The 27,031-nt window shown below is 39.8% G+C and overlaps 1 protein-coding gene across 8 annotated transcripts; it reads left to right on the plus strand.

Annotated features, from left to right (window-relative positions):
• CASP8AP2 (caspase 8 associated protein 2) lies at positions 1–26,895 on the plus strand. Of its 8 annotated transcripts, none has more exons than XM_075145482.1 (10): positions 1–576; positions 2,383–2,458; positions 3,568–3,648; positions 5,464–5,564; positions 6,747–6,821; positions 8,071–8,186; positions 10,716–13,249; positions 15,768–18,729; positions 20,552–20,651; positions 23,819–26,544. In XM_075145482.1, exons 2-10 carry the CDS (start codon positions 2,410–2,412, stop codon positions 23,987–23,989), a joined length of 6,189 nt encoding a protein of 2,062 aa, XP_075001583.1. In that variant the 5' UTR covers positions 1–576; positions 2,383–2,409; the 3' UTR covers positions 23,990–26,544. The 8 variants fall into 8 exon arrangements, with proteins under 8 accessions (XP_075001583.1, XP_075001586.1, XP_075001587.1 ...); XM_075145486.1 differs by lacking the exons at positions 1–576; positions 23,819–26,544 and adding exons at positions 1,104–1,193; positions 26,731–26,895; XM_075145490.1 differs by lacking the exons at positions 1–576; positions 23,819–26,544 and adding exons at positions 1,104–1,193; positions 26,713–26,769.
• Positions 26,896–27,031: the final 136 nt, after the last annotated feature.

Raw genomic sequence — 27,031 nt, forward strand, 5'->3', positions numbered from 1 at the left:
GTAGTCTCCCAGGAGCCGGCCCCTCCGCGGGGGATGGCTGCGTTCAGGAGCGGTGCCGACCTCTCCCGCTTTCTCGCGGCGCTGGAGGCTCGCGCGTGCACGGCTTCCTTTGCCGCGTCCTCGCCCTGCCCTGCTCCCCACTTCCCCCGGGGGTAACTGCCGTCGCTGCTGCGGGACTTGCCGACAGTGGGCCTGGCCAAGGGCCACAAGCCACGGTGCTTGCCCCGAAGCCTTTCAAATGTAGGTCACGGCATCAGCCGAAGAGTCCCGGCCGAGGGCGAGCGCGGGTGGTGACTAACCCGAACAGGTGGTTCAGGCTCGGGAGGAAGAAGGCCGGCATTACGTTAGCATTCCCACGTCACCCTCCCCAACTCCTCTCGCCGGCCGCAGCCGGCTCACGGAGCCCGAGTGCGGACCTAGCGCACTAACGATGCTTCCGGAGGGGTTTGACAGCGGCCTCGCTGAGAGCGGGAGCCGGACTTAAACCTCGGGCTTGCCGGGAGAGCCGTCGGAGCTGCCTCACGCCCACCCCACCGCAGCAGCGGGGCACGGCCCTCCGCGCCCAACTCCCACCAGGTGAGCAAGCCCGTCACTCCTGCGACTGTGCCCTTCAGCACAGCCCAGGCAGCCTCCTGCGGCCGCTCCTCTCCCCTTTCCACCCACCACAGCCTTTCTTTACAGGAGGGCCGGGCGGCCGCGGCTCCGGGCTGCCGGACCAGCGCGGTCACCTCTGGGCCGGAGCCCCTCCGCCCGAGAGGCAGGCGAAGGCGGGAGGAGCCCCGACCTCCGGGGGCAGCGCGGCTTCCCGCGCTCAGGGCCGAGCGGAGGCGGGGGCAGCGCGGGGACGGCCGGGGCCGGGGCTGAAGCTGGGGCCGGGGCTGAAGCTGGGGCCGGGCCGGGCCGGGCCGGGGGCGCGCGGCCGGGAGGGGGCGGGGCGAAGGGGCGGGGCGATGGCGGGGGGGCGGAGCGCGGCCGCCTCGCGCTCCTCGCTTTGGCGCCAACTGCTTCAGGCCGGGGGGCGGGTTTTGGCGACGTCGCGGCCGGGGACGTGCCGTGCGTCTGCGGCCGTTGGCTGCCGCGGCCGGGGGCCCCGCCCCCTCGGCGCCCGGCCTGCGGGACCAGTGGCGGCGGCGGCGGCGACCTGCGGGGTGTCGCGGGCCGGGGGCGGCGGGCCGCGGCGCGGCAGCTGACCGGTGGGTGAGGGCCGTGGGCCGTGTCGGCCTGCCGAGCGGCGCCTTCCTTCTCCTTCCCCTTCCGTCCCTTCCCCTCCTCCGCCGGCCCGGCGGGGGGCTTGGCGCCGCCTCGCCCCGCGCGGGTGCCGCTCCCCTCCCCCACCGCCCCTGCGCGGATCCCGCCGCCCGGTTCGGCCCGGCCCGGCCTTGCTTATCCCGAGCTCTCCCGGCGCCCTGCCGGCTCCTCTCCGCGGGCGCAGCCTGCCCGCCCCGGTCTGCCGGCGGCTGCGGGGCGCGGGGTGCTACCCGTACGACGGCAGCAGGGGTGCCGCTCCCGCGCCGCGATCGGCGGCTCTCCCGCCCTGATCCCCGAGAGGTCCCGGGCGCTTCCGCCGTGACAGAAATTGGGGCGGGCGGGAGCCCCTTCCCGCCCGTGCAGGGAGGGTGAGGCCTGGGGAGTGGGTAAGGGCCGCTGCCTCTGAACTGGCAGGCTGCTGCTCGGCGCTAGCCAGTGCCTCCGCTTGCCCCGACACCCGAGCTTTTTCCTGTGCTCCTCTGTTCCACGCAGCGGGTGCCTTGGTGTTGCAGGCTGCTGCTCTCGCTTCAGAGGTGCTCGTGTGTCAGTGCCACAAGCGTGTGTGCTTGTAGAGTCACTCTGCGATAGCTGTTGTGGCGGATACTGCACGTCCTGTGGCCGAGCATCGTCCTGTGGCCGAGCATCGTCCTGTGGCCGAGCATCGCTGTGTGCTTTGGCAGGCAAAATGTTTCTTGCCGGCTAACGCTCGTTACTGGTTTGGCTGGTGACAGGGGAAACTTGCTCTTAAATGGTCAGCAGAGAAGAAATCAGAATTATCAAATCAGATTATTTTAACTGATTAAGATACACATTCAGATAACCTGTTCATAGAATGCAGTGCTTGTTTTCATACCAAAATTTCTTTATAGAATCTTATTTGATACATATGAATAAAACATATAGCTGAAGATCTTCAGAATGCTTATTTACAGGACAGATAATTTCCTACTTTTCTTGATAGAGCTTTACATTTGTTATCTTGCTGTAAGAATTTTCTCATTCTGGTGTTGGATTTTGTTGAAGAGCAAGGACCACAGGTAGCTCAGGTGTAATTGACTTATTTCAAGATGCTTCTGTTTTATGATGTTGTTCTGAAATTAATCTGTTGTCTTTCCTCTGATATTTTACTGATAGATGGGGAAGCCATAGGAAGTTTGTATCATGGCAACAGATGAGGATGGACTGGGACTGTTTGATACGCGCTACGGTGGTAAGATGTGTTAGTTACTTTCTGTTTTGCAATGAAATAACACAAGCAGTGTTATGAAAATAAATAGGTCCAAAAATAACTTAGAAAACAAAATGGAAACAACTTAAGTTGGCACAAATACTGATGAGCTTCAACTGTAATTAAATGGCTGTGGCACAGTATCATTGTAAGCCATATCCCATTAGTCAGTTTGGGTTTTAAACCGTAACTGTGTACTTTGGATTTCTCGTATGTTTTGAGGCGATGCCTGGAACTGGTCTCTCCCCTGTGTTTTACGGTGTATAATTTAACCTTCGCTGTATCTTAATGAAGCGTGTATTTGGACAGTTAGGAGGATTGTTCCTTTGTTTGCCATTTGTAAGAGCAAATGCACTACCATCTGGTATGGATGTACCAGCAATCAAGGTACCCTAACATTATTTCCAGCTCTGCAGTTGATTGATCTGATGCATATTTATGAGATTCCCAGCCTCAGAAGGACTGTGGATATTGATATTTTTCTTTATAGTAATAATACTTGTTTCAGAACTGGAGAGATTCACATAAAGGAGATGAAAGTGATAAGAGGCATTGGAAAAAGACATGAAGAGAGACTGAGGACGTTTAAAATTAAAATACTTTTACAGAACCAGTCAGTGTGTGAATAAATGGCAATAATAAAGCAAATTCTTTGAATTATGATACAGATTGTTACAATACTTTCGGTTTAGCGAGAAATGTTTATTTTAACAGCAGTGGCTTTATCATACTATTCTTTTAGTTTTGTTTCTGAGTTGTATAACTTTGGTATTGAGTGTATTCTAGAAAACAGTTTCAAATTCAGATCAAGTGGACTTAGTTTATAATTTTAAATTTTATTTGTACTTAAAGCCATATAATGTGCTTCATGCACAGTTCTTGTAGTATTTAGGAACTGGTCTTACAAGATTGTCTTTGCTCCCTGGTGACTAAAGAACTTTTCTCCACAATAGCAGTAGCTTGCTGGGTAAAATTCCCATATTTTACTATTCTCTACCAGTCTATGAGGATCACAGCTACACTTACTTAGTAGAGGTTGGAGTTTACTAAATGTTTACTTTGGCCTTTGTTGGTTTTTTTTTTTGCTTTAGCTGAAGCTTCCCCTTTCAAGGAAGGTGATGAGAGCTCAGTGGATATTTACGATGGCTTGGACAATGGCTTGACAGTTCCTGGTAGGTTGATTGTATCTTGCTGATTGACTTGGAGCATTATAGAGTCTCTGTGCTTCTTAGGCTGGTTTCAACGGGTAGCTTTGTTTACATTTAGTTGGTGTAACATATGCTTCAGTGAGCTACTTATTTAAATTCAAGACATATATGTTACGCTATAAATATAGCAGAGAATTCTTACATCTATTAGCTGAATGATTATAAGATAGTTTTCATGTGATACCGGCTATTTTAAGAGACTTGGGCGTATAAGGGGGTGCAGAGAAACCTTAGCTATTCTATTTGTGCCTTGATATAGGACATTTTACCTTGTAAAAAGCACCTTTATTTTGTGGTTTTTAAATAGCTTCAGGACCAGAACCAACAGTCACCGATCACTAAATCCCCAGTGAGAGCTCCAAAACATACTTTCTGTGTGATACAGTACGTTCAATAGATTCTTTTAACCTTTTGTTACTTTCTCAATAATTTCACAGACTAATGTAAATTAATTTCCTCTTTTAACTTCTTTGAAGGTGAGAAAGAAATGGACCCAGCATGTGTTCTTTTTTAGGAGTCTTAGTGTACTGTTTAATTAAATGCTGTTTCTAGTACTTAAACAAGTGTTTTCCTACTGACCTTACGACGGTAAGGCCATTGAATTTTTATGGAAGGACTATACCATATCCTACAGACATAAAACGTCTATACATCTTTTTCTCGCTTTCCATTTTGTATTTGTTACAGCATCTAAAGTATTCTCTAGGTCTGTATTTCACATACTGAGATGCAAGGAGGAATAACTTAACGCAATGCAAACATTTTATATAGTCTAGTTCTGAGGTATCTTTTTTTTTAAAATTTGAAAAGAGGATTGGTGAGATTTTTGCTCTCTACAGGTAAGTTGTTATTTGCATGTCATCTTGCATTGTGTTAATAATACTCTTTGCATTATGGTATTGTCCAAAGGATTGAAGCGCAGCTTTGATAGCTAACTTCATTTATTTGTCTGCAAATGAATCTGTATTTCAGAGGTGTCTTAAGTCAGGTCCTGTCAGTAATGCGTCTTTGGTGAACAGAGCACACAGGTTGATTTGAGGAAAAAGTACTGTTATCTAAATAATTGGGGTGTTTGGTTGTTGGGTTGGTTTTTGTTTTCTTTGTTTGTTTTCTTTCATTTCTTTGGAACTAAAACTAGGACGTTTAGGTTTGTGAGGGAACATAAACCAGCAAAGAACATTTATTCAACACAAGAAGCATGGTATTCAACCCAATACCAACTCTACAGTAACTCCATTTGATTCTGATCAACTGATCCATGTTTGTGAATGTGTACGTCATTGGCATCTGAGTATTCTTTTTCTCAATGTTTTTTTCAACTGCAAATGTTTCCAAGGTGAAGTCTGTCCAAAAGCTGAATGAATTGTAGGATGCACATATTTATTCTAGCTTTATGCTATCTGTTGGCTCTGGAATTGTGGAACCTCAGATCACTGCTAAGGTGTAGCCCTTCTTGCTTTGTAAATTAGGTAGATTTACTGTGAGTTAGCCCTCCTTTGACTTAAAACAACTTATTAGAAAACGCACCCATCTTTGTTGTTAGGTGTCCTGTATATCTCTTAATTTTTCTAACACAATGTTTTCAGTTGAACTTTAATTTTCATCGTTACCTTTTATGTTGATGTAAATTGGATCAAGTATTTCCGATAAAACTAATGTAAATGTTGAAATTCAGGATAGGAATTTCTCCAGATAAGGTCATGTGTTTTCCTCGGTGACACAATGCAACCTGTCTAGAAAAATACTTTTTTCTTTATGTAATTGATTTTCTTTCTACAGACAATTCTGCTCCAAATTCTGCACCGGCTGGAAACAGCTTAAATTTATTTGATGAGATATTAATTGAAGAAGGGACTGCAAAGGAAGCATCCTACAACGAGGTGTGTATTAATGTGACAGAAATAATACTGGTGTTTTGGAGGTATTTTGTTCCAAATTTTCTTGTGTAAAGTGCAAAAAATATTGTCAGTATGCTCACATTACTGGCAAAATAGGGAAACTGTTTTTAAATAAGTAAAAACAAGAGTGTGCTAAAAAACTGTTAGGTCAACAAGTTTATCGGAATAAGTGAATCTCTCACTCTGTGACATGGTCTGTTCTCTTTTAACGTCCTTTGTATGTGGTTCATGTATCAGCTATGTTATGGGAAAATGTACCCTAATTTCCTTCTAGTTAAATATCTGTTCAGACGTCTGATACAAAGCTAGTCTTGACATTTCTCCCAAGAAATTGTACCAGACTAAAGCAGATAGGTCGTGGATTAATCTTATGTGTTATTAAATTTTGTCTTTGAGACTGAAGACAACCATGCAGTAGATAACTGCTTTTAGCAAATCAGCAGAACACTTACTCATGTAGCATCATCTATCCTGATCCATAAGACACATCTTAACTGACTTGAACTTTGGAGTAAAAGGGACAGACATCCACAGATATAATGCACTATAGAAGAATCAAGAGCAAAAGCTCCAGGAGTCAACTAAGTGATGAAAATGTCACTTTAAAAGTTTGAAAGCAGTTGACCTAAGTATGACAATAGGGAAGTTGTTAATTCTTCTGTGAAAATTTTGTTGCCATCTACTTTTAAAGAAGAGCTCATGCCAAATGTATTTTACTTAATTTTGTGATCTCAACAGGAGCATGTCCTTTGCAGTCTATTTTTTGCAGTCCAGGTTTGTTTGTAGTAACTTTTTGTTGTGTTTTTCCTTTTCTCTTTTGTATTATATAAAATCTGACAAAGAAGTCCCCATGTGTAGGGCTCTGAGAACTGCTCCTTGATAATCGTGTCTTTAATTTCACAATAATATGGCTTCCTGTTACTCTCTAGCCTATTATTGTTGGGCAAGCACACATAGATTTCCTCTTATCTGAGTGTTTGTGATGTTTTAGAGACTTGTATACCTGTTGGAGCATATTGAAGCTTTTTGTTTTAATATGTTGCTTTTGGAAAGAAACAGCTTTGTAATATACATTACTGTGTTAACTAACTATAAATCTAGAGGAGTAACTTTTCTGTGTAATTAAGTCCACTTCTGTGCTGTGAATTCTTCTCTCTTTGGCAGTTGCAGGCAGAATATGGAAAATGTCAGCAGCAAATTAAAGAGTTGATGAAGAAATTTAAGGAAATACAGGCGCAGGTACTGTCGTTCAAAGGGCAACGTTGTCAAGATTTATGTAAAGCAAATTGAATATCGCTTTGAGAGAGAGTTCATTTCATATGCTTTCCAGAATTAACCCATCGCATGGATGGTTTGTAAAGCACCTCTGTAGGTGCTAGGAGCTTGTTCTGTCTAGGATAGTTGCTAGGAGCTTGTTCTGTCTAGGATAGTTGCTAGGATAGCCTACTGACAAAATCAGTAGGTAAATCCACTTGTTTCATGATGTTGCATGCAGTAAGAGTTTAGTTGCTTAAAAGCTTATCTTCTATCTCCTTAATTAGAAGATAAGCATGTCAAATGAATAGTTATCAGAAAGGTATCCAGTTCTCTTTTTTTTAAAAAAATAGGTCTTTAATCCACTAGGGAGAGGGTTGCAAAGGTACTTAAGCTGACGTTATAACTGGAAGAGGATATCTGCGTTGCTTTGACCATAGTGCCATTTTGATAAGGCTGAACTGCTCTTCAACTTGAGCTGGTATCCCCGTGCTGTGCCATTCTACATAGTTAGATTATCTTGGGCAATCTTGCAACATGCTTTACTGTGTATTACAGATAAGTCCCAAAGGTTCTATGCTTTGAAATGGCAAGTAGCTTCTGCCCTGAGACACTTCTGTATTGTTTTCTGGAAAAGTTGCCTGCCTTTCTGAACAGGCTTTGCTGAGGACAGCAAAGAGAAGGAAGGGGCTATCTCTAGGATTGACAGATAGGGTTCTAGAACATCATATCTAGAAATGTTAGAATGATAGGGCACCCAAAGTTTTGATACCTTGAAAGAAAAACAATTACCCTGTTTCTCTGAAAGTGCTTAAAAGCTACATCTCTCATTTGACAGAGTGACCAGGAAAGCAATAAGTTGAGTAAAAGAATGAAGCAAAGGGGCGGATTATCATTTTTTTAGCTCTGTGGTTATTTGGTTTATGGCATATTTCAGTTTTAATAAATTGTATGCTTAAAATATCTTAAATAATTACCAGGAACACAAACAGGAGCATAAACGTGAGTGATGTTTTTTTTAAAAAAAGAAAAAAGGTCCTTTGGATCTCAGTAATTCTGACTTCTCCAAAACAGTTTCTGTATGTTCTACTGTCAGTTTGCATATGATGGGACTTTTTCTAATGGTTGTCTTGGCTCTGTTTTTCATTACATGTTTGGATACCCAAGCTAATTCTCATTTTTTCTTTCTCTCCCCCCCTCTCTCTTGCTCTCTTTTTGTATATATTTAAAATAGAATGTCATTCTACAGAATGAAAACCAAGCTCTCAAAAAGAATATTTCAGCACTTATCAAAACAGCAAGAGTGGAAATTAACCGTAAGGATGAAGAAATCAGTAATCTCCATCAAAGGTACAGCTAGATAGTGGAACTGAAAACGTGCTTTCTGTCTGATCATGTTTATATACTTGTAAGAAACTTTTGTGTGTATTTTAAGTAAAACCAATGAAGAAAATCATTACTTAGTAAATAATTGTTTGTGTGGTTTAGTACTGGTACAATGAGAGGAAATAGGTATGTATCTTCTTTGCTTGATGAGGTCTTTGGTTTCTAATTAAGAAAACAAGGAGGAATTCAAAGGGTGACCGTTTTCCTGAATTCTTTTTTTGTTTGTTTTGTTTAATCACCTGTTCCTGGTAGGTTGTCTAACCATCTAGCATGTTTCAAAGCAGATATTATCTGACAAGTTCAGCTTCAGAACTAGTCTATTTTATGGTCTCGGACATGAATTTCATGGAACTTTTCAGACAACAAATGAAAATAAATAGACTATATAATGTTTTCATGGCAAGATATGAAAGCCCAGTCTCCCGTGGTGGGGGATAGCAGCTAAAGGATTCTTGGTAATTTCTGTGTACTACTAATCTTACGGCAAGGAGTTGAAAATATTAAAGTATGGATGGGAGAGTAGCTGAGTTTAAGGATTCTGAACCACTTGAAACCAGAGCAGGGGTCCAAGATTCAGGACCTGTAGCTTATCACAAGGTCACCTGCTTGTCACTTGTGTGACATCAGCCACATCATTGGTTTGTTTGTGTTTCAGTTTGACCATTTGATATTTTCTTGCACCAAAAGGTGTCATAAAGAAGAAAGTTCATTTGACATTACTGTGCTAGAGGCTATATGCATATTAACTATGCGATTTTTTTTTTTCTCTAAATACTGAAAATTACCAGATATGATCTGATGGAAGTCAAGAGGTTTTAACATGTGTAACTCTTGCTTTGACACGATAGCTGTCATTTTCACACCTTTGAGTGTAGTATTCTGAATTTTAAATTAAATTGTTTGAAAAATATTTTCTTGTTTTGAATACTCACCCTCATTGATGGTGATGAAAATTTATGAACAAGGTATTTGATCTAGGTATTTTGGAGGCATCCATCATGGAAAATTATGGGGAAAGTGGCACTTTGAGGTCTTAGAAGCATGCCTTGTCTGCTACATGGTCTGTAATAAATTAGGTCATCTTAAGCAATCTACCTATCTGTAAAGAGCACTTCAAAGATAATATCTTTGAGGGAAATTGTTAGTTCTTATCTCAAAAGACAAAAAAACCAAAACAAACTAAAAAAAAAAAACAAAAACCAAAAACCCGACTTGGATGCAATTGCATTATTCACACACGTATGCAGATTAAATAGCCAGCCTAAAGCATGGCGAAAACTTGTCAGTATAGTTCAAAATTAAACAGACATATAGAAAAGGGTTTTGGATTACAACAGCTGCAGCATTGTTTTAGTTCAACGTTCATACTCAGATCACAATGTCATATTTTTGGAGTAGAGCCAGTTGTATAAGCTAATCATTACATATTTAAATTTATTGTATCAGCCCATAGGAAGTATTTGATTTTATAAAGCAAAACCTACACCATGTAAAATACAGAATTTTTTTACCCTTGAACTGATTCCTTACAACTGGACGCTGAATCAACATAGAATTTCAGGCCAAAACCAAACGTCTGTGTGTAGCAGCCCTTTCATCCTTGACTCTAAAAAGGAGCCATACTTTTGGTGGTTTGCTGCCACCATTTGTTGGTATGACTTTTACTTCTGTTTACTTTTGCATTGGTTAGACACAATTACTCTTTTGAGATAGTGGAGAGTATTTAAGAAGGTTGCCATTGCCTTTAACCATGTCATTTTAATGAAATGTTTTGTTGAATATGGCAGAAAAGTGTCTGTCTGGGGTTGTTTTTTTTTTTTTTCCTGGTGAGGTAACTTTGATGAGTTCTATCAGTAATGAGTAAGAGTTCAGGCCATACAGGCTACATGTGCCGTTTTTAATTTCATTTTTTTCTTTTTATTATTATGACCTTGCAGCAGTAGCATGTGGTCTTGATGAGGTTTGATTATTGTAATTTACCGCTTGTTTTCTGTAGCTTGCAGCAAGTTCCAAACATGGTAGCTTATTTTCTTATTGGGTAGAGTAAGCACAGTCACATTATACCTACTATTCTGGTTGCCAGTTTACCAAATAGTGAACTATTAAATTAATCTTTTTTTTTATTATTATTTTTTAAAATCACTAATGCTGTAAAGAACAACTTTTTTTTCCTAGGGGAAAGCTCTCTCTATTGCTGGACAATGAAATACTAATTTGAATTACTGAAATTGTTAATTAGACCCCCTACAGTATTTTTCCACAGATCTTACTTTAGATGAATTTCATCTGGAAAATACATATACAAATTATATTCTTATAATGTGTGCTAATGGAAGTTATTTAACTTCTATTTTTAGCCCACATTTTTTTCAACTTGAAGCTGAAAGGAAGTGTGAAAAATTTTGAGAGATATATGGATTCATTGCAATTCGGCTTTAGTTATGTTTAAATAAATGTCAAAACTAACATGACTTTTTTTCTTTTTATAAACAGACTATCAGAATTTCCCAATCATCGAAGTAGCTTCACTAGAACATACATTCCAGGATCAACTAATGGAAGGTGCTCGGAGACGTGTAAAACAAAAGATTTCAAATTCAGACCTTCTGATTTAGGTGACAGTATAAAGATGGAGCATAGAATGAAAAATGACTGTTCAAAAGATACATACCACAGTTACTCAACTCATAATATGGACAACGGGAAGTCTAGCTCTGAAAAAAGAAACACTCCATACTTACTGAGATACCCGCCCGAAGAGCTCTGCAGTGATGGTACTCATACGTGTCTCCCGAACTATGACCATAGTTCCAACAAGGATACCAGAAAGGAAAGAAAAGAAATAAAAAGTAATGAACAGTATAGTAGGGGAAATGTCAACAAATACAAAAGAGAAGTACATCAGAGCACCGGAAACAATGGTAACTGTAACAGTGGTGACAGTGAAGAGGGGAATTCAGATCCTCAGCAAAAGCTGAAGACCCTTTCAGAGAAGGCTGGTAAAAATGAGTTGCATCAAAAAAGTCAGAGCGTAAAACTCAAATGTGGTCCAAGTGTAGAAAGAAGATTAGAAAGGGGTGTTTCTTCCTGGGAGAAACAAACTACTAGTAAAGTCAGATTTCAAACAAGAGGTGAATTGTATGCTGATGAGAGATCACAAAATGTATTAAAAAAAGACATTAAAACACATGATAAAGATGAAAAAAATGCTGGCCAAAAAAATAAACCAAATGAAAAGCTACAAGAGCAACCAAGGAGGTCTGGTAGAGGGAGTAGTCCACACTCAAAGAATGAACATTCAAAGAATCTTCATGAATCACGTAAATGTCGCGTGGAAGAGTCTAGGAAAGGAAGAGACATTGACTGCAAGAGAGACAGGGGAACAAACGATCATACTTCTCGAGAAGGGAGGACTTCACCTTCTAATTCCAACAGCAGAGAGCATAAATACGCGCGCTTGAAGGAGAATGGTAGTAGATATGAATGGGAAACAGCACATTCCAAATCAGAAAGGCACAGAACTGAAGAAAAAAGGAAAAGAGAAAGAGAGAATCAGGATGAAAATAGACATTTTAGAAATGAAAGAAAAGTTGCAAAAGAGATTTCTCACCAATCTGGAAAAGAATCCAAGAAAGGTATAGATGTTACAAAAAGTGAGAGAAACAAGTCCTATAAGCTAGAAGAAACATACAGAGTAGCAGATAGTTTAAAAGACCATAAAATCCCCAAAACTAAAGATGATCACACTGGGACAAAAAGCAAAGACTTAAAACTTAGCTTTATGGAAAAGCTAAATTTAACTCTTTCTCCTGCTAAGAAGCAATGTCTCTCTCCAACAGATGGACTTAAAACACCTTCCCAAAAGGCCACTGATGAGGGAAGTACAGAGCTCATGCTGCAGGCAGAACTGTTAGATTCTGGCCACTCTGTTAACTGTGGTCCTGTAGAGCAAGCTAATTCAACACTACAAGTTCTGGAGGGCGCAGCTCAAAGCGATGTGGAACCAGCACTTCCTATTTCTGTCGATTCTGAAAATGAAGCCTTGAAAGTAGCAGCAGCAGAGCCAGCACAGTCTGAAGCATTGCCAGCAGTGGCAACTGATGAACTGAGCTCAGAAACCTTACCAGAAGCAGAAGTGGATCAGGTACAGCCCCCGGCCTTGCCAGGAGTAGCAGAGGTACTGGTTCCTGGTGAGATGCAGACTGAAACGTTGTCAGTGGCAGCAGAGGCTTGTGATCTGAATCAAGAGGTTGAATCGGAAGCCTCGGCAGTGATGGATCTGAATCACGCTGAACCTTTGCCCCTGGAGGTGGCAGGGAGTGTGGCAGAGTGTGAAAACTTGCCTGTGACAGTGGGTGTGGTGCAGGATGATAATGTACCAGCAGCAGAAGCGGCACAATCTGAATCTGCCAGTGAAAGTATGGGAGCCCTTCCAGAGTCAGCAGCAGAGAAGAAAGAGGAAGATAAAATATGGCTAGCTGCTGACATAGAAAGCTCAGAAGACCAACACGGCTCTCAAAACCTGGTCTTAGATGACTCTGAAGCTAAAAGTTCTGGTGACCTGGAGTCCTGTGATGTCGCAGATGATATTAGCAAAACAAAACCGGACCCTTTAATGGAAGTAGTGAAGGACGATGATCACTTGGCTGCAGAAAATGTTGAGTGTCCCGTTGAGGAAAAGGGTATCTGTGGAATTAATATGAGTACATCTCAGTCACCTGACAGAACTATGTTAACTGATAAGGACGAACCATTAGTTGACCAGAATGCTTGTGATCTGGAGCCAGACCTAACCGAAATCAGTACTGCGGCATCTTCTCTTAGTGGTGAGATGTATCCTAGAACTAAGGAGAGAGAAACTAACCCAGTTCCTGTTGATGATGACAGCTCAATACTGAGCATTGATCTCAATCACTTGAGGTATATTCCAAAGGCAATCAGCCCACTGAACAGTCCAATGCGCCCTTTGGCTAAAGCACTTAAAATGGAAAGTCCCTGCAAAGGTCTTGTGAAGAGTTATAACAAAGGTATTTGTATTCTAATTTCTTTTCTACGTGAAGGCTTAGAAGATCTATTTGTGGAGAGCACAAATGACTTTAACTGCTTTCTCAAAAATATAAATTGTTTCTTCTTTGGCTATGTAAGTCATAGTGGTCCTTTTTGTTTATAGGGGAACTGTTTAACAGTGCAGTCAAGATTGTAGCAGATTGAACGTTAGTGCTATAAAAATTGGAGTTTGTCACTGACAGATGAGCGGTTGAAATAAGAGTTATGCACAAACTTCTAAAAAAATACATACAGGTTTCTTAATTGTGGTTAGTTCTGAGTAGATCTCAATAGGTTTTTCTCTGAAATTGTAGAGGTAAAAGTTATTTAGGATCATATTCTTTCAAGTATTTATTTGTGAGAAAGCTGGAGAGAGTCCCTGAGATTTAATTTCTAGGAATGCCAGCTAAGAGAAGGCTGTGCTTTCCATCTGAATTCATTTCAGAGTGAATTTTATATATATTTTATAATTTTGAGTCAGTCGGTGGGGAAAAAAGTAGAACAAATACAACATTAGGATTTATCATTAATGAAGTAAGAGCTAACTCCTAAATAAGATGACAGGGAGATAAAATATGGTGACAGCACTCATAGGAAGAGAACATAGGTGAACCAAAGTTTAAATCTTTCACTTGTGTGAATTCAACTCTTCCTGTAAGGTCCTGCTGCAACTAACATGAAGTTTTCTTGGAAGTTTAGTTTTCCTACTAGAGGAGGAATGGTAGAGTGGCATTTAAATCCTTGTTCTTATGTTTCAGAGCATAATCCTTATGTCTGTTTGCAAATCTTACTGTGGTTTACTCTGGAATTCTGTCTCTTGTGCTTGAAACAGCTATTCTCTTAAGTGTGAATTCCTACAGCAGTTTATATTCTTTGAAATATCTGGGGGGACATGAGAGCTTTGGGATCAGAGTAGATGAACATCAAATAAAAGTATTTTTCTAATTTTTTGGTGTTTCCCTGAGTTGCTTATTAGAGGAATCCATTCTCTCCAGAACTTGCTACTAAATTACAAAGCAGTAATTTTCAGCTCTGAAGTTAGATGCCTAGTTGTCTTTGTGATCTGGCTAATGATATGTGTGTCAAATGTTCTGCATTTGTTAAATTGACAGGAGGCTATGGTTTCTCTTGGCCTTGAAATTCAGTACTCACTTTTCTACTGTTCTGCAGGACAGGGGTACATATATTAACACTATAATTTGACCACTTTCATTTTGTACTTTGGTTTGTCAAAATATTGAAGTGATTAGTTTGAGGAGGTATTGATCCTTGTCAGACTGAAATGGAGGCAGTGATGGAATAGGTTTTTGCTCCTGTAGAATCTTTATAAAGCAAACATTTTCAAATGTTGCTTTAAAGTATTAATCACAAGTTCATTTTTTATGGAAAGCAATTTAGATATGTTCTCGTATGACATTAGCTGTTTGTTAGAGGTAATTAAGCAGTCTAATCTATGTGTGAGTGAACGTAAGAGTGTTTTATTAACTAGAGTGCCCAGCAAGCCTAAAATTAACTGCAAAACTTGTTAATCAATACATGCGCACTTCAGTGGAATTTTTGTACGATGGAAATGAGCTTGCCTTTTCATCTTTTGTAACATACTGCTTTGTAGCTGACTGTCATTGCTTATTTTTCTTAACAAAATAGCATTTGGTTTGAATTTTAAAGAACGATTAAATACCTATTTAATGATATCTCAAAAATATAAAACATTTTAAAAACTTATTTGTGAGACAGAGTAAGGCATACTACATTTGGCAGAACATTAACCTTTCCTCTCACATGTCTCAGTCCCTATACCTATCATTCACGATCCTGAACTGAAGGCTATCTCCAAAATTTCTGAGAAGAAAAGCTTTTTATGCTGTGGTACTTAGTTACAGTGCTGGTAATTTTAAATGCATCAAAAACCGAAATAGTGTGTGTGTACAGTGCCTAATATTCCTTTTGTTTAGTAAGTTAGTTTATTGAAAGACTTGGTGATTTAAGTAGAACTTTTTTATCAGCCCTGGAAAAGATAGTTAAATGCAAACATTAATAGGTCATTTGTACTGCTCATTTTGTTTTCATTGTGAAACTGCTAAAAGAAAACCAACTGTTGTATGTAAATGTTAGTCCATAATGATGTTAAAATTAAAATTCAGCTTGTGCAGTGGTCAGAAAACTTGTTAAAGTGAAGTCCAAAACTGGTGGAAACTGCTAGATTTTTCTGTTTTCAGTAGATGTATTTGTGACATAGGTCACATGTTTTTGGTGAAATCTTGAGATCTTACTTGCCCTTTGAAGCTCAGAAAAATCCCATTAATTTAGTGACTGCTAGTGTAGAAGCAAACCACCCAAACTTGTTACAGCTCAGACTTCCTGAGTTGTCATTGGCAGTTTCAAACAAACAGTTCTGAACGGTCCCTTTACACAAGAGAATCTTCCAGGTTTTCCTGAAAAAAGTCTGTTTATAATTGCATTCTTTATGGTGACTATCAAACTGTTTTCTTTTTATAGATTTAGTTCCTGAAAGTACGGTTGTCATCTGTCCCTCAAAGAATTTGTCAAAGGAGGTAAACAAAGAAAATCAAAAGCCAGTCAGCATGTCTGATGAACACTTAGAGATGGAGTCCCGGCTGAGTGTTTCTTCAGATGAAATAGAAGAAGGAGAAATCATAAGTAGTGATGAAGATGAAGAAAAATCTAAACCAGAAAGATGCTCTGAAAAGACAAAAACGTCAAGACCAAAAGCTTCTCCTGAGACACGAAATTTGACCAGCAGTCCACAGAATCAAAAGAGCAAAACTGTGCGTTGCAATGAAGGTAATGGAAAATTTGTTTCTGTGAAAGTAAGTACAAAGAAGAACAGAGAGAGGCATAAAAATCAGACTTTCAGATCTTCAAAGGATATGAAGAAAAATAAAACTGTGAGCATTGCTTGTCTTGAAAAAATAGTTCATGTTACTGTTGAACCTTCAAATGTACAAGAAATCATGCAGATGCTAAGAGCTATACGAAAGCAGATGAGGAAAAATTATATGAAGTTCAAGGTACACTTTCCAGTTCAGCATTTTCACAGAATTATAGAATCTGGTATCATAAATTTTACATCATTAATAAAATACTTGAACTTTTCCAAGATGTCTACATTAGGTGAGACATTAAAATTGAATATCTGTGATATTATAGAGTCCAAACTTAAGCAAGTTAAAAAGAATGCAATAGTGGACCGTCTTTTTGAACAACAGGTATCAGATATGAAAAAACAGTTATGGAAATTTGTAGATGAACAGCTTGATTACTTATTTGAAAAGATAAGGAGAATTATAATAAAATTATGTGATGTGGTAAATGTGGGAAATGAGAGTGAGGAAGGGAAGTTTGAAAGAGCAGGAAAGCAAAAACACAAAATCAGTCATAAAAATGATGTGCAAAGATCTAGAAAAAAGTCCCTGAAAGCCAGATCTCAAAAGCCTGAAGAGTATATCCTTTCAAAGCAAATTGTGGATTATCAACGACCTAAGTGTCACCACGAGAAAAATAAAACAGATGCACCAAAAACTGGCTTTACAAAATGTCTTAACTCCATTGATAACACGAGGAATTCCCAAACCAAAGTGCACCTCTCTAAAGAGAATAATTTGCAAGGCACTCTCACTCCACTGAAGGGTGTAAAATATGAAAAGGAAGGATTCCAGCTATCCAGAGATGCTAACAAGTCTGATCTTAGTTATGAACTTCTCACAGAACAACAAGCGTCCAGTCTTACGTTTAATCTTGTAAGTGATGCTCAAATGGGTGAAATTTTCAAAAGCTTATTGCAAGGTTCTGATCTCTTGGAAAAAAATGGTGGCAGTATCGACAGACATGAGTGGGAATTCAGGACACCGGAAAAACAGTTTTTAGACAGTCATAAATGCAGAAGTAATACAGCTGGCCTGGTGCAAGAGATTGCTCCAAAGGAGGCTTGTGTGGAATCTCGACCAGTAGAGGATATTAACTGGCCTATTGTTTCACCTGTAAGAGCTCCCTCTTTAACATCTAGGCTTCAGATGTCTGTTGATCCAGATGTACTAGATGAAAGCTGTATGTTTGAGGTTCCCACAAATGCAGCTTCGTGCAAAGAAGATGAATGCAGTTTACAAAAGAGTAAATCATTTGTTTCTTCTATCCTCCTTGAAGATTTGGCTGTTTCCTTAACTATTCCATCACCTTTGAAATCAGATGCTCACCTCAGCTTCCTAAAACCTGAGAATAATTCTAGCTCAACTCCCGAGGGTGTTCTCAGCGCACATTACAGCGAAGATGCACTTCTTGAAGAGGAGGATGCCACTGAACAAGACATTCATTTGGCTTTAGAATCTGATAACTCAAGCAGTAAATCAAGCTGTTCTTCATCATGGACAAGTCGACCTGTTGCTCCCGGTTTTCAGTGTCGCCCCAGCCTACCAATGCAAGCAGTAATCATGGAGAAATCCAATGATCATTTTATTGTAAAGATTAGGCGTGCGGTGCCATCTGCCTCACCAGCGTCTGATCAGATGGCTTCAGTGAAGGAAGCACGGGCGTCCTCAACCAAGAATGAAAAAGAAGAAATGAGAAGTGGGAAAAAAGAAAGAGACAGTCAGAGCGCCACAGCAGCCACAGTGCAGGAAACTGTCAAACCAGATCTGGTTAAGACGGATCAGTTGCCTCATGTCAGCACTGAACAAGAACAAAATCCTGCCTTACCTCAGACTCTAAGGGAGTCGCATAATAGTACTGGAAAGGAAGAAACTACTGGGTTACTTGGACCCTGTAGAAAATCTTCAAATACAGAGAGCCATGACACTGAAAGCCCAGATGAAGGCTCTGAGCAATCTCAGACACACAAATTGAAAGTATCTGAAAATGTAAATGAAATGGGTGTTAGATCTCAAGCTTCTTTTCCTCCTGGATGCAGTGTAGAGTCATACATAGACTTAACAGATGATATTGTTACTGAAACTTCATGTCTTGCAGTGAAATCCACTGCAGATAACAGGACTCGGGAAACTTCTACAGCTAACGCAGAACACAGTGATAAAAAGGAAGAACTCAAAAAGTGCTCTGATGCATTTATAGACTTAACAGAAGAGCCTTCCAATGAGACTGTAGCAGGTGAATGTGATCTTGAAACAAAATCCACTTCGAATACTGATGTAGGATGCCAGATAAGTATAGATGATAAAACTAGTAAAAAAAGGAAAAAGGAGGCTGTCGGAGAGAATTCCAACTCAAAAAGGCAACGAAAAGAAACTGAATCAGCGGCTGAAGGGGGCGATGGAAATGATGTGAAACCTGAAGAGGTAGATTCAGCACCCAAACGATGTTCCAGTAAGAAGAATGAGTTGCAGCAGAACAAAGACTCTTCTCCTTTGGCTTCATCTGTATCGTCACCTAGTCTGTATGCCAAAAACATCATTAAAAAGAAGGGAGAAGTAGTAGTTTCCTGGACAAGGTAATTTCTGGTTTGATCTATTTGATTGTTGTAGGGTTTTTTTTAAACTACGTGATATACTGAAAAGTGGGAAAAAAAGGATATTTAGCTGATGGCTGAAGTTATTCAGTAGCTCTACATCCGTCTATAAATAGTGGAGTGGGAGCCTCCTTCTATCTATGCAGGACGGCTTTATGAGACTGATGTCTTCTCTTAGAGTACCACTGAAAGGTGCCAAAGTTGGTTTTATCCTTTTTCTTATAACAGTTGTCCAGGGTAAAACAAATTTAAGAGGTGAACTGATTTCATGTAATCCTGTTAGCAGCCTTTGGAAGAGAACAATTTTTAGTCATTTCTTAGGTAGGTTAAATCAGATTTGCCTTAAAGAAGGTGGCTTCCATGCATCATAACTAACTCCATCACTTACCTAGATCTCCCAAAACAAGAGTATTTTTTGCTTTTGTTTTTAAGGCTTATATGCTAAGGTAACAAGACCTACTATATTGCACTGTCTGTAATTTTTAGTTCCCCTGCCATTTCCTTTCCTGTCCAAAATTTCCAGCCAGGCTTGGTAGGGGATGGAAGTCTTCGATGTTCCTACAAGGCCTGGAAGCATTGGTGACTGGGTAATGAGAGCAGCTAAAGATTTTCCCTGCTGGGAGAAGGCATGAGAGCAAACAGTTTTCTGTTTTGGGGGTCTACGCTGCTCAATCTGCAGAAATGTACTAGTCAACCACTCAGCCCATATATTCCAGTTAGTAGCATGTGAGTGACCAGTGAGGTGACTGTATGTGTCGAAGATACATGTAAAGTTATTGTGGTGTATTCTTATCCTTAAGAAACTATAGTTAGCAGGTTTTGCTACAACTTGATACAATCAACACTTTATAAAGGGGCTCCTAAAATTTTCAGGACAGACTTTTCTGAACTTTTCAGATATAAAGTAACCTTCTAGGTAGCATTTTAAAAGAAAATCAACTTCTTCATGGAAAAAAGACTGCAAAAGCTAACATGATTTTTGACATGCAAACCAGTGATATAGGAAGAGATTATTACAGTTTTCCTTATGAATATGACTAGGTTTTCTGTGTCACAGTCTTTGTCCATTTTTGAACTATGCCTAAAAAAAAAAGAAATTTATTTAAATAACCAGTCATTACATTTTTCTTTGAAGTGGAGGAAATTAAATATAATTTACTGGAATATGGCATGTTTCAACCAATGATACATAGTAGCTACTGTATAATGACTGTGTCTATATACGTTTTACATATACCTAAATTAATTAATGAGTCAAACAGCAAACCAGTGATACGCTTAAGAATAGACTCCTGGTCCTTTATTCTCATGTGAACAGTAGATGTGCTCTGAGTACGTTTGTTGTATTAGGCGGCTTACAGAAGTCAGAAACCTCTCTGTTTAATCTGTGAATGTCCGTGGGCCTCAGGTGAAAGCCACTGCCTAGCCAGGCAAACTCAGGCACGTCTGCCTAGAACTACTGGCCCCTGTTGAATTCGGGAGTTCTTTTCAATTCAAGTTTAAATGTCTGCTTTAAAAGCTTAAAACTCTTTTTGATGACTTTGGTTTTGGGCTAACCCTATTGTAATAATCCTGCCCTTCCTGATAGGGTAGCGTAATCTCCACTACCACTTGTTCGTACTGACTCTGTTACTCTGTGCTGGTAGAAGGGACGTTCCTCCATAAGTTCATTGCTGCTGTTTGAACTCATGTTCTGTAGTTTGGAAATACTCAGAGTTTTATATATGCCTGTACATATTTTTTCGTTTGTGTGCATGTACACATATATATGTATTAATATTTTAAAAATGCATTTTTGCTATAGAAATGATGACCGAGAAATTCTACTGGAATGTCAAAGAAAAGGACCATCAAGCAAAACCTTTGTTTCCTTAGCCACTAGGCTGAACAAAAGCCCAAATCAGGTAGGTGTGATCATTCTTACATTTGATAACAACTGTGTTGCTACGTTTATGATTGCAGTTGAACAAAAACCTTTGGAGATTTTCTGCTAATTTGGAGTTGTTTTTTCCTCATATCTTCTGTTGGGGAGTTCTTGAAAAAAGAACCTTAGATTCTCCCAGTTGTTACTTTTTAAAAATATGCATTATAGGGATATTATGGTCCAGGAATTCTTCAGTGCGTGTTTGATTGGTACCTTGAAACTGGTGTGTCCAATCATAAGCCAAGGACAACAGGATTGTTTCTATTGTTGGATCAGCACTGAGAGAAAGAAAGGTAATTTGAAGAGGCCCAAAGCCTTTGCACACATTTAATAAATTAGAAAAGGATTAAAATTGGAGCTGGAAAAAAAAAACAGGATTTTGCAGAAAGGACATTTTTGTGAAAATGTTTCCCTTTTTCTTTCACTTTTTAATTAAGAAACTTCAAAAGACACAGATGTCAAATTGATGTAGAACATTTCCAAAGGTGTCTTAAATTGCTATCTTAATCTCTATCCTGCAAATCTAAAAAGAGAGAAACACCCATTTGAGTAAGTTAGGAAATCCTGCGTGCTTGGGATTTGGCTTTTAGGATGTTGTGTTGTATGGTTACAGAGTCTTTGCGGGGTTTAGAACCTATTGGGGTGGATGGTTGGATAAAACAGAGCTGTCTGTGCATTTATGCCACTCTTCACAGTTAGCTCTTTGGTGGATGGTAGATATGCTATAGCAACATGCATATAGCGATAAGAAATACTACCTTAAAATTGAATGAGGTCACTATGTAAGCTGTAGCTATGCTCAACAAAAAGGTGTTTGACTCTCATCTACAGACCAGTTTTGTAAAATCCCTAGTAGGCAGATTACTCCATGATGAGCCATAAATACCTGAAGCAACAGTTGTACAAGAGAAAATAACCAATAAAGTGTACTTTTTGTGGAGTGCAAAATAAGCTTTTGTCCTTACATTTGAATCTTACTTACATTTATACCTGGCAAAATTCAAGTCTAATTGACTTGAAGCCTTCATTTTTTTCTTCCTTGTTGTAAGGAAGCCTGTGTTAAACCAGTAGATGGTTCTAGCTCTCTGTGATTAACCTGGAGGCTATTTCAGATGTCAAAGGTATAGAAGACTTCCTACATCCAATTAACCTGTTAATGGTGCTCCTAAAATCCTCCCCCTAAAATCTATTGAAAGCAAATAAAAAACAAAATAGTGGTCTTTTTTAAAAAACTGTATGCTGTCAGATCAGGCTGTCTTGGTAGGTATGGAAATCTGGGGCCTTAATGATGTGGGTTTTTTTGTCCTCCATTAGGTTTCAGAAAGATTCAAGCAATTAATGAAGCTGTTCAAGAAATCAAAGTGCAAGTAAACTTACCACCAAGTTGCTTCATGGTTACAGGGTTTAGCTGTTACCAGCAATGATGGACTACAACCACTGCATTCATATGGTGGGATTAGTGGGAGGTATCCAAGTCAGAATACTAAGTTTGGTAAATCTGATGCACTGTTAATTATTTACTTCCCTGTCCATGTTTCCTCTGAAGTGCTTTATCAGGATAGCACAGAGGGAACTTTACAAACAAACTGGCTAGGAAAGTAAGCGCACGTACAAATGGAGCAGTATCATTTCAAGGGGCTGACATCTCCTGTTGGTTAAATGCGTTCTAGAAGCAAAGACAAGGGCGTGCACTCAAGTGAAAATGGCAGCTCTTGCTTAACTCGTTGGAAGTACCGCATATGGTGATGTTGAACTATGATTTTAAGAAGTAAAAGTGCTTTGGAATCCAGTTGGTAGATAATCTGGGAAAATGACAAGTATGTCACCTTGGTAACCTTGAAACATATTTTAAGAAGTTAGGCCTTTTTGCTCTTAAATAAAGGTAGGGCAATGATAGCAGTAATCCCAAAAGCTGCTTATCTAGTAATTGGATTCTGATGGTAAGGAATAGGTGGTTCCTGCTTCTTTGTCAGTTGCTTATAGTGGATTTCAAGGAGAGAAGCTGGCACGGAGTGTAGGGTTTGTCTTAAACTTTAAGCACATTATCTAAGCCATTTCTTAATGACTCCAGTGTTCCACAGAGATGAATGAATTTCTCTTTGAGGGTGCCCATCTGTCGTCATTGACAATGGAGAAAATCTAAGCCAATTGCCTAGTCTGGACCCCTAACTTGCCGATTTTTGAAGTAAAATAAAATGAGTCCCAGCTTCTGTGAGAGCGTGAAGCCAGTCATTAATGCAGTGACCAGTTTTTCAGTTTCTTTTAAATTATGAAATTCCGTAATGAATATTCATTTACAAAGACCTGTCTTGCAGTTAAAACGTTTTGCAGTTCTGATGATATTTAAAAAGACTTAGTAATGAATTTTGAATAGTGGGGGCGGTCCGTGAAAAATGTATTGGAATTTTTTGTTTTGGTTTGGTTTTGGTTTGGAAAAGGCTAGTATGTTTTTCTGCTCCAAATTACATCTGGGAAAGGTACTTAAGCTAGGTCTTCAACATAATGAACATTCTGTTTTGTTAAAAAAAAAAAAAAGTTAAGTGATTTTCTTTTTAAAATTAGTTTAGAAACAGACCTTTACATTTTTATAAAATGTGATTTTATACTTACTAACCAGGAGAAAAACTTTTCTGTAAAAACAAGCAGTTTCAAAAGCTTGTCAGCTTGGCATGTTTTGACAGCAATTGTATCTATCTTTACAAATTGTTTAGTACATTAGAAATACATTATGTTCTATTTTAAAGAACTCTTATAACTGGTTCCAGTTTTACTAGTACATACTAAAAGTGTGTGTGTATATATATATGCATATACACACACACATCTCATATATATTGCTGCTTTATCCCAAATTTCTAAAAAGTTGGGGTTTTGGGTGTTTTTTTTTCTTCCCGCTAAGAAGCATTCCTGGAAGTTGCACAGGTTTTTGTATTATGGATTCATTGACGTTTGAGGTTTTATTCTTTATTGAGGATCAGAATTGTTGTAGTCTTTATTCAGTCAGAACATCTGCCAAGTTTAGTTAGACTTCATTTAAGAGCACCACCTAAGTGCATTGCCTTTCAACTTGGATTAAATTGGCTTTTTTTCAGAATCCAATGACCGCTTCTTCACTTTCAGCATAATGGTTTTTTGTTCCCTCCCCAGCTAATGGGACAGGCTTCTTATTTTAATAAACCATCAGATAATTTGTCAGTGATGTTGCCACTGACACCTTTGGAGTATTGTAAACGTGACCTATGGAATGGATTGTCATGCTGCCAAACAGTGGATCGTCCTCGTTTTACGCAGTGCTCTGGAAACTGTTATAAGGAATGACTTGAGTAGGTGATGATGTCAGCTCTGGCAGCCTTCATCTTAACGTGCTTGCTTCTAAAACGTTTGCTTTTGATGATCAAGTGTCATCTTCCATGCTACGCCAGCAGCACCTAGTGATTTCAGTGGGGGATTGGTATACCCACCCATGCTTGTTCTTAACAAACGTTTGTGACAATTGTTTACTTATTGGAGATTTAAATCTAACCGAGTCTGTTCTCAGAAGAGTCAGTTTGCAGAGTCGCGTTCATGTTTGTGGAAGAATCAGACTCTACTAAGAGTATTCTTTTAACCATATCCTTAGAGATTAAAACGTGCACAGTACTGAAGGCACTGAGGGAAGTAGCTTCTCTCCACTTAAGTGCTTCCTCTCTGTCTCGAAAAAGCAGGCAGTATTTTATAACGAAGTTGTTTATTCCTTGTCTTCTTATTTACTTTCTTATCTGTACAGGTGATGGGGGGGCGGGGTTTGACTATTTTGGTTCTGACTTGGATTCCTTTTTTGTAAATTATGAAACTTTTTTTAATGTTCTATTGTAAGTATGTGTACAGGTTCCTACACGGTCATGTAAAATATCTGATTGTGTATATATATAAATATATGTATAAAAATAGAGAGCTTTGTTTAGCCAAAGATGATTTTCTAACTATATAAAACTCCAGGTTTATTTTGTATAAACTAAATAGTTTGCTTACTGTAAGAGTAATGCAAAAAATAAAACTGTAAAATTCAGACACACATGTTCTTGCTGAACAAAGGTTGGCTTGGAGTGGTTTTGTACCGTTGTTTGTAATTTATTTCTCCAACAAGAATTTTGATACATATATGCAAAATGTACTGTATGTAAATCTACAGTCTTATTTGTGCAACCTCAGGTAAATGAAAACATTTTCTAGAACTGTTGGCTAATGGCTTGACAACTATAAATGCTGTGAAGCAGCATTAAAATTGACTTCTGTTAGTTTGTATAAATGAGTAGCTACGTTGATGTTCTGGCCAATAAACATGGAAGTAATCAGCTGCTGCTCTGATGCAATTACTGCTCCGAATACATACTGCTTATTTCTTAGTGGACATGACTGGATCAGAAATTGGACAATTTCACAAATCACAATTAGAACCTACAACTTTCCTCTTTGTTTCTAGAAACATTGGGTTAGTGTTGAGTGGAACATTACAGAGGAGAAAGACCTTTTTGTATCCAAGGCTTTTCATTGGAAGAGTATAGCTGGCAGCCCTTTTGAGAGTCTTACTCCAGTTTGCTATTGAGGAATAGGTCTGCTTCCATCCAACACACATATTTTTACAGGATGCAGTTTAAAAACTCTTAATGGACATGGGTATTGGAAAATACTCCAGAGTAGAAATTTAGAGAGCAAGGTTTATAGAGATGTGCATAATAGTGAAATCCTAGAGCATTGGGTACTGAATTTTGAGGGTTTCTCTCTAACGCGTAGTCTGTTGCCAGCTTACTGTCTACATATAATAGTTGACTGGACTGAAGGCATTTCTCTTACGTGTCAATCCAGCAACTCATAGCTATTTACAGTAAGTCTTTTCTCTAATTGTCTTCACTCTAAAACCAGAATAATCTTTAGCAATTTGTCTTTGTGAAGGGAGGCAGCAGTACTAAAGCATGCCAAGAAACAGGTTTAAGGATTTCTTAGAAGAATCTATGAAATCAATCAAGAAGCGTTTCAGGAGCAAACTTGGCTTTGGTATGAAGGATGGATAAAGTTTCAGTGGTGGCTGGCACGTCCTCTCCCATCAGAGTTTGAAAGTGCTGTGCTGTGCCACCAAAAGCAAACCCATCTGAGTCACCAGGGATAATACAGGGAATAAAATAAATAGAGAAATACTTTAACAGAAAGGAAGTTGCACAGCTCTTGTTAAACTAAAGAGGCCTATGGTTTGAATCTGCGAACTGGAACATAGCTGTCCACATTATTGAATTAATTAGTGTGGTCTTTGATAATTAGCCCAGTCCAAAACTGTGCAGCTATCCTTGACACAGCTTAGACAGCAGTGTGGAGCAGGGGCAGGTCTCAGTAGGCAGTCTGGATGTGGGCATCCTGGTATGGATATCCAAGGGTACAGCCGTGCCAGTGCTGAGGGCTGCAAAGACGTCCCTGGCCTGATTTATTTCAAATTGTAAAGCTAAGGTAGCCTTCATCTTCCTACAAAAGATAAATTGCCCCAGAAGGAGCGAGCCTAGTACCAGAAATGTTCGTCTGTAGTAAAATGGAAAAATCTGCAAGTTCAAGCGAGGTGACTTTTTTAATAAGCCAAGGGTTTTCTAACCAGTCAGGTTATGCTGTACATGGAGTGGTTTTGGCTAAAGGCGGGTAAAATCCTGCAGTCTGATCCTGGCATTTCAGTACGCCTGTACCTGATTTGCTTCAGCTGCAGCCTGTTGTCCAGCTCACTATTCCACATGCATTGGCTTCAGAGTTTTATGATGGGTTTGACGAGACAGCAGAAAGCATGTACCCTTTGAAGTGGTTTTGAGCCTGTAAACGTCAGCTGTTTTGAATGTCAGAAGAATTGTAATATATTAGTACAAGGAAATGCTCCTGTCTGTGTTATACAAAGATTACAATTAGTTCCCACATATATCCTTTTCTGGTTTTCAACTCTGTGACTCCCTGACATGAGAATATCAAAAGCTGCAATGCTATAAAAGGTGTATTTGGACCTAATATTTTGAGAACTTATTTTGTAATAGCTGCCACTTATGATTTAGGTGCTGTCACAGGCAAGACAGAGTAAACACCCCATACTGGATTTGGATACTGGGGTTTTATTGAAGAACCAACAAGATTAGAGCTTCTACCCTGCTTGGTTTTCTCCAACTCCTGCCCCAGCACCAGGTTCCCTGGGTCTCCACTTCCCAGCAGGGAGGTCGCTGCTGGTCTGGGAAGATCAGGCATGAAGTTGTGCTGGTTCGCGCTGTGCTGCTGCTCACCGTTACCCGTCTCAGGTGTCACTGGCAAAGGTCCCATCTCTCTGATCTCCAGAATATTCCCTGCCCCCCTGCCCAGCAC

Source organism: Calonectris borealis, chromosome 3 (genome assembly GCF_964195595.1).
Source record: "Calonectris borealis chromosome 3, bCalBor7.hap1.2, whole genome shotgun sequence".
NCBI lineage: Eukaryota > Metazoa > Chordata > Aves > Procellariiformes > Procellariidae > Calonectris > Calonectris borealis.